Below are 8,122 nucleotides of genomic sequence, written 5' to 3' on the forward strand. Positions count from 1 at the left end.
GTATTCTATACTCTTATAAAGCAAAACCCCACTAGCAATTTCTCTTGACATGCAAGGTCTCCACCTCAGCAATCCACTATCACTTGCAATTAAAATTCATTGGCACAAGACATTATAATATTCACGTTAGCGAGACACGTCATCATCCACTAACATACATTTAGTTGTCTACATATCAGCGTGCCACGCTATCCACTAACATTAGTTTATAATAGTTAATCTTGTATGAATAATTAAATTTCATTCCAAATCAGTAGCTCCCACAGCAACACACGGGGTGTTCTTCTAGTATCGAAGAAACGGACGCCCTACCAGTTACAGAGTGACAACTGCCTAAGCTTATGATTTGGCCACGTAGCTTGTAGGCTGTACATTCACGGCAAGGCATGTGGTTAACCAATAAACACCAAACAAACCAGAGCATACACATGCGTTGCAATATGAGCTGAAAGGATTCCAAATCATGATAGCTGCTGGAAGAACAATAGATTGAAGCAAGTCCAAGAATTCCAAACCGGCTTCAAACAATTAATAAGGAGACCTATGGCAATAAATATAACAAATCTCTTCGTCATAATAAGCTTACACAAAATTCATTTCCTACCTGCAACTGTTGCAAGAAAATACAAAGGACAAAAATGTGTGATGCTACAGCCCATTTGGGAAAAGCCTAAAAAAACAGCACCTTTGGATACAGATTATTGTCATTTTTCTCCCTATAATGATACAGCAGTAATGGATAATGCATATCCCTTTCTTCACACTATCTTCTCCCATCACCTTTCTTTTATCTCCGATCTGAAGATAGAAAGCCATATGGATACTTCTGAGCAAAACTGATGGCATCAAGATGCCGACAATGCTGACAGGTTACAGGCGGCGTAGTGATTTCATAAATAAATCTGAGGATCACTTTCAGTTTCCATTAGTTGACAACTCGCCATTATGTGATGTGCCAGATTCTCAACTGGCAATTTTGCTGCACTAGCTCAGTTGCTTCTATTTACCAGCTGAAAGCATCTTCTGGAGTTCAATCACCTGCTGCTGTTGCTCTGGTGGCAACGAACTCAGCTGCTCGGGTGTCAGCTGCAAGACTTGCTGCAGAAGAGCTGACTCCACATCAGGCGTAAGCTGCAGAAGAGACACAAGCATATATTTCAGTGCATGGAAATACTTTGCACAACAATTCTATTCAACTCCATAGAAATGAGCAAACATTTAGACCGGTCAAAAATCTCCAAAGATACCAGTCTCCCACATTGGAAAGTCATACCTAAACAGGTAGAACATAACAATTCCAGATAAATCTGTTATAAATGGTTTGTACCTGCCCTTCATTCCCTGGCTGCTGTAAGCTAACAGCTCCAGCACCATAGCCCCCTGATGGTCCGCTAGGGCCCACTGCTTGCAGTGGAGCTGTATAAACATGGCTGCTGTTCACAATTCCAGGCATCGAGGTTCCATCCTCCAATTTTCTCAATTTTGAAGGATGGGTAAACTCTGCCAATTGACTTGCTTGATCAGCAACCCTTATTTCATTTGGTAGAGTCTCAGTTGCAGCGGCTACCTGCAATTGGACATTGTTGAGTTAGCCTATGTGACTGGTAAGATAAAATGGACAATTCAGTTAATCTGTGGCCATTAGTGCATTGCCAATACATAGCAAGATGACTCATCACGAACATTGATTTTGATACATATAAACTAAGACGCCACTAGCGAATTACATAAGCTCCTTCACAAGTCAAGAAAACTACCTGAGCAAGATGAGGGTGGGTCAAAGGTAGCTGTTGTACACTTGTAGGCATGACAGGTGGTGGTCCAGGGTGCTGTGGCACAAATGGAGGCTGAACTTGTGAGATTAACCCTACTGAGGTCACAAGAGGTTGAGTAGGAACACTGGAAGAACCACCAAGGGGCTGATGTAGCATTGGAGATTGTGCGGCGATCCCAGACTTTTGTCCATGTGGAAACATTTTGACTTGGGGCTGAGATGCATGTTGATGCTGAGGAAAACTATGTAGTGCTGCTGTTTGTTCCTGTAGGATAGTTGGGTTTGGTTGTGGTATGTTAGTTGGCAAACTTGATGGTCTTGAGAGTACTGGAATCATAGCATCTTGCTGTGGATATGGCTCATTGAGGTGAGATGAAGATTGTGCTAAGGAGCCCAATGGCTGTTGGCTCTTTGCCATCTGCATCTGCAATTTGTATAGAACATACATACACTCATTATATCAAGGCAGAGAAAACAAAGGGTGCCTAAAGCTCAAAGACAAATAAGAACTAACCATCTGTGGTGTCACCATTCCAAGCATTATTTGTGCCTGCATTACAACAAGGCAAAAATTGAAGTCATGAGTTTCTAATTTTTCAATCTTATGATAGAGAACGGCTTAATGATATGCTTTTCCCAAATAAAGAAACAAGCTTATTTCATTGCATACACAAAATAAAATAAAGAAATAGGGAGTCAAGTCTCAACTCTTCTTAACAGTTGAGCCACAAGTAAACATGCCAATTTTTTCTTATGTCAGAACATGCACATAACCAAACTATTCAGTGTTTAATAAGATCAAGGAATATAACTTCTTCCATCCAGGATCACAAGACAATCATGATTCATGAATGATATCAAAGTTATATGGACAATCCTAAAAGGAAAAGTGGAAACATGAACAATAAAAATTCAATATAGATATAGTAGCACCAAATCACGTGAGGTTATTAAAATAAAATAAATGGAAGTAAATAGATTCAGTAAATAGTTGAAAACTTTATTCCAAAGAATATGTAGAGAGACTTTACAACCTACACAAGACTAAAATAAAAGGTTTGGATCAAGTATATAAAATGTCATTAAGAATACACAATTGACAAGTAAAATCACTATTAGCAAAAAACTAACCTGAAATAGGGCCTTTGGCAGCTGCGGAATTCCTTGCAGCAAAGTTTTGGAATGTTCCTTATTTTGAGTAGTTAGGAACTGTGAATTTTTTTTTTTAAAAAAAAAGACAAGAAACTAAAATCAGCACTTGTTCATTTGTAAATGTCAAGTAATTGAACTGCATAAAAGACTACAAGTTAACCTTCAATTCAGCCATGACTTCATGCAATTGATGCCTTGACATTCTGGCCAAATAATGAGTAAGAGGGTCGTTTCCAAGTCCATACTGGACAGGTAAACCGTTTTGAACATTTGCAGTCTGAGCTCCACCAAGGACACCAGCCATCACAGACGCAGCATGTATTGCTGGTGGGAGACCAACAGGCTGATGAAGGTTTGTCTCTCCAAGAACAGAAGTCCCAGCTAACTGTTTCTGACTATCTGTGCCAGTCCATCAAGAAATCAGTGTTAGCATCCATGAACATAAAATATGCATAGAAATTGAAAGCATATACATAAACTAAATGGTGAATGAAAAAAAAAAGGAAACCAACCAACATTAGACGCCATTCCTGGTCCACCACGACCCTGAAATGCATAAATGTATCCAGCATAAGTCAACAAGTTGTTCTAATTTAAGCTAAATCAACTTCAGTTAGTTGAGGTGTTCTATATTTTTCATTCATATAATGAACATGTGCCAACTCCATCTCCACAGTGAAGCTACTTAATTTCCAAAGGCAAAGTTCACAAATAGATATAGATTCTTCTGTGTAAAGTAACATCATGCTAGATCATTTCACGTCTCGAATATAGTTCGAGAAAAACATGTCTCGAAGATAAGTTCGTATTTAAAAACTGTGTCCTTATATAAAGCAACTGCATCTAGTTCAGAACTTGTGAGTAGTCACAGTATCTGTCATGTAAACTTTGACATTTTGGCAACAAAAACTGGCACATATGTATCAGCATCAGACACTCTCATTGTATTCAGACACTCTCATTGGTAGAGATATACAAAGCCAGCTGACAGAAGCTACAGTGAGGGCAAATATTAACACGACGCCGAAGAAAACTGCGAGTCCTTATGCACATATATAAAGGCCGATTGGATATATACTATTTTCAGCAATCAATTTACCAACAGTGGCAATCATCTTGTTGGCGCATAAACTAAGACCGATTAACATCTTCCATAAGACTATAGTACTTCTTTTGCTATTTGAAGAAAGTAAACCTCGTATTCAGCAGTCAGCAAACTTCTGAAGAGGCTCTTTCGACCATAACATATATTATATTAAGCCAATAGCTTTGCCAGACTATAATCCAACCTCTTTGGCACGCTACTTCCATGAAGGGGAAAGGTCAAGATAACAGAGGCATTTTTCCAACAGCAAAGCATCGACACCACACCAGAACAATATAATTCAATGAAGGAATTGGATGGTATAGCAGGTGTGTGTATGTACAGTCAAGCAACTGTACATACACAAACATGCTTTTAAGAAACTGAAACAGGAGACACAAGGTGGTTGGAGAAGGCGCAACTATATCATTCACAGGAACGAAGACTATACAACTTCTCATATTAACAGAGAACTCCAAAGGTGGTAGCAAAGGCTCTTCTACAGTAAAAATTTGAGGATCGTCGACCTTTTCTCTATTTCTGTCAGTGTTCCTCCCATTTTCAGCAAAATCAACACGTAACTGACGACCATTAATCTCGTAACCCTGAAGGTTCCGGCGTGCACTTAGAGCAGTTTCCTCATCCTTGTACTCGCAAAAGCCATAGCCTTTTGGCTTGCCAGTCTCTTTGTCAATCACCAATCTGCAAGCAATTTGTAGCAGTCAGTTACCAAAAAGGCTGCATTTCATCAAATTCACAAGTTGAAAAACTTAACAGGAGTAGTAAACAAGTTACTCAGTGTTACCGAACCAAAATCTGTTTCAGCAAATATTCACTTAGGAGGAATCCGATCAAGAAAAGGCACATGCGTATATGATTCAACATCAGTCTACACTCAAAAGTCAAAATATCTCCTGTAATCATCTTTATAAGAAAATTGTGGTTTTATAGTATGCCAGGCATGCCCAGCGGAACTTGATAAGTTCCGTATTACTAAATTAGTTTCTAGATCAGTGTTCTATATTGTTAGGATTCCAAAAGGTAAATTTGCTTGAGTCATAAGGAGGCCCCCCTGCATGAGGGAGAGATCCGAGATGTAATCTTTGAAAGCAAAGCAAGCTAATGAGAGAGCACCTACTATTCTAGTCCACCCTGTTCAGCTCAGCAATCAGTCCGTTTCAAAGAACACAACATATAAAGCTTTCTTCTGCCATGTTTGCTCAAAAATACATGCTGCACAGACACAAATTAGCCATCAAACTTGTGTAATTGATTTATCATTAGTATTCTGACTGTGGTGAGGCAACCTGTTTTTTTTTCATATGTACAGGCATAATGCTAAAATCTGGACATATTCCTTGTTTTTAGACAGAATAAATAAGGCAAAACACACATCTTGACAATAAGTGTTAGTTTCCACAACCCATCAGGTACCCATATACAAAAATCAAGTATTGTTGCATAAGCATTTGGAGTAAAACCAACCATTTTACATGCTAGAGCCACACAACAGCGTTACAGTGTTGATGCGGGTGAGAAGAAGCAGACCTGAAGGATACGACTGGGCCGACTTCTTCGCAAATCTGCACGAGTTGCTCCTCCGTTGCATCGTACGGTATGTTGCCGACTGCAATTAAGATTGATAAACACAATTATATCAGTCCAAAAATCCCCTGCGTACCATCTCCACATCAGGAAACAACAAGACCCAAAACACACACACACACACATCTTGCGCGCCCAATGAAGCACTAGTGCGGTAAACCTAAACCCTAGGCAAGCTAAAGTTGGAGCCGAACGGAACTGAGCTCCCAATCCAACACTAGAGCCGACCAAGAGGGCTCTCATTCTTCCAGGAGAGCATCAACTAGAGGAGGGGGGGGGGGGGGGGGGGGGGGGGGGTGCATCAGCGCCAAATCGGAAGAACTCGGCGGCAGTCGGTCGGGCCCAAATTAACCCAAACTGAAAAGGGGTTGCCGCCCTGGGTGACTCCAGCCGAGCGGACACGCCAGGCGGCTCTCCCAGAATCGAGCCGAAGCCTTCGAGCTTCCGGATCACGCCGGTTCAGGGACTCAGGGATGGGAAGGTAACCGAGGGTGGCTGGGGGGCGTACCGAAGACGCAGCGGTTCTGGGCGCCCGCGGGAGCGGCGGCCATGCTCAGCAGCGGCGGCAGTGGGCGGCGGCGGGGCGGGAGGCGCCCGGCCGGCTGCTTGTGGCCGTGTGGCCGGTGGATATGCCTCTCGCTCGCGGGCCGCCGTGAGGTGCCGGTGGCCGTGTGGCCGGGTGGATATGCCTCTCGCTCGCGGGCCGCGCGGCTGTGGCGTGCGTGGCGGCCGTTTATTATAGAGACAATTACCTGTACGCCATTATAAAAGTTCGAAATGATCTACGTGCCATTGAAATTTTGAAAAGTTCCTCAGTACCCTCGCCCGAAGTTTCTTTTATCTACGTGCCACTTTCGTTAGTTTTCCTTGTAACAGCAAGCGGAAAAGACGATTTTGCCCTCAGTTATAGAATGCATCAAAATTTTCATTCTTTCCTCAGGTGCCACTGTAACTTCCTGTGATTCAAAAAACTTCACTTTTTTCTCTGTACCATTATGAAAAAAATCATGGTAACAGCTTGTACATGTGCATGTGAAAAACTTTAATAATTATAAAAAATTCGAAATGTAATTATAATAAATTCGAAATGCATCCAAAAATTTTTATAATTATTAAAGTTTTTCACATGCACACGTACAAGCTGTTACCATGATTTTTTTCATAATGGTACAGAGAAAAAAGTGAAGTTTTTTGAATCACAAGAAGTTACAGTGGCACCTGAGGAAAGAATGAAAATTTTGATGCATTCTATAACTGAGGGCAAAATCATCTTTTCCGCTTGCTGTTACAAGAAAAACTAACGAAAGTGGCACGTAGGTAAAAGAAACTTCGGACGAAGGTACTGAGAAACTTTTCAAAATTTCAATGGCAGGTAGATTATTTCAAACTTTTATAATGGCGTACGGGTAAAAGACCCTTTATTATAGGGGACGGGGACGGGACAGGGGAGACCAGGCGGGAGGGAGCTGCTGTGCTCTGCCTCTGACCTGACGGGGCTCGGTGGGTTTCCTCCTTCAGACCGGACTACCGGAGGCTGCCCTGCTCAGCTGTTACTGTTTCCCACCGTTGATACCAAGAACACAAAACACATTTCACGTTTAAATAACGTTATAGTTAAAGAGTTCAATATCTATTTTTAGTTTTTTTCAACAACAACAGCATTCAAAGAGAGAGTCTTCTTCGTAACGAGTCGGTCTCCGTTGCAGACAGCCTTGGCCGTCCTCCACGAGAAAATGAGAAAAAAGTTCCCAGCCCTATACGTACTGGAGTGGGCTACTGGGTCAGAGAAAAGATTTATGTGTTACCGTGCGAGCTAGGCGAGTACCCCAAGCGCTAGCGAGCTGTTTTTCTAGGTTCTCTCCGCCACGTCTGTCAAATAGCTAGCTAAGAGAACACCGTTGGGGACGCCTTTCGATATATTTATTTGGTCGTATTTGGCTTATAAACCCTGCCTTATCAACCAACGAACAGTATTTTTTTCTCACACCAAACCAGCTAGCAGCTGTTCGCTTGGAGGAATTCTGGAGAAATTTGGATGGTTTGAAGGAATCTGTGAGAGAAAAATACTGTTCCGGATGAAAAAAAGAAGCGGATCAAGCCGGGTTTAAGGACACGCGAACAGAGCCATGGCTTATAAGCCAAACCAGTCCAAACGAACAAGGCGCTTACTGTCAGCTCGCCGTCCACATTCTCCTACCGCCGTTTTTCTTCACCAGACGGGATTTATTACGCTGATTTGCATTGATTGGCCGGTAATGCTCCAACTAAGACGTCCGAAACAAATGGACGTCTCACTTCGCTCCCTCTCGCATCTAGTCCCTCGCTTCCTCCTCCCTTCCACGCTCGCGCCCCGCGTCTACCCCGATACGCAGCCATGGCTACCTCCTTAGCCGGCGGTGGCCTCCTTCCCCACCTCGACGGTGCCCCATCTGAAGGCTCTAGTTTAGTTTTGGTGAATTGATGAAACTCTATACGCTAATCTATTTGCTCTAGTGATTATGAGGTAG

General features: G+C 42.2%; 1 protein-coding gene across 1 annotated transcript; it reads right to left on the reverse strand.

Annotated features, from left to right (window-relative positions):
• Positions 1–528: 528 nt before the first annotated feature.
• On the reverse strand, positions 529–6,309 carry LOC136489991 (cleavage stimulating factor 64-like). Its single transcript, XM_066486498.1, has 10 exons — positions 6,124–6,309; positions 5,559–5,637; positions 4,538–4,712; positions 3,439–3,472; positions 3,087–3,325; positions 2,906–2,983; positions 2,289–2,324; positions 1,758–2,198; positions 1,328–1,567; positions 529–1,131 (listed from the first exon to the last, which is right to left on the reverse strand). Exons 1-10 carry the CDS (start codon positions 6,164–6,166, stop codon positions 1,000–1,002), a joined length of 1,497 nt encoding a protein of 498 aa, XP_066342595.1. The 5' UTR covers positions 6,167–6,309; the 3' UTR covers positions 529–999.
• Positions 6,310–8,122: the final 1,813 nt, after the last annotated feature.

This window comes from Miscanthus floridulus, chromosome 10, assembly GCF_019320115.1.
Source record: "Miscanthus floridulus cultivar M001 chromosome 10, ASM1932011v1, whole genome shotgun sequence".
Taxonomy (NCBI): domain Eukaryota; kingdom Viridiplantae; phylum Streptophyta; class Magnoliopsida; order Poales; family Poaceae; genus Miscanthus; species Miscanthus floridulus.

Excerpts from the sequence above, each read along its gene's own strand:
- LOC136489991 (XM_066486498.1), bottom strand. The coding sequence starts at position 6,166 with ATGGCCGCCGCTCCCGCGGGCGCCCAGAACCGCTGCGTCTTCG. Across the intron at positions 4,713-5,558 it reads GGCCCAGTCGTATCCTTCAG|ATTGGTGATTGACAAAGAGA; the intron begins GTCTGCTTCTTC and ends AATTGCTTGCAG. Across the intron at positions 3,473-4,537 it reads CTGACAGAAATAGAGAAAAG|GGTCGTGGTGGACCAGGAAT; the intron begins GTCGACGATCCT and ends TATGCATTTCAG.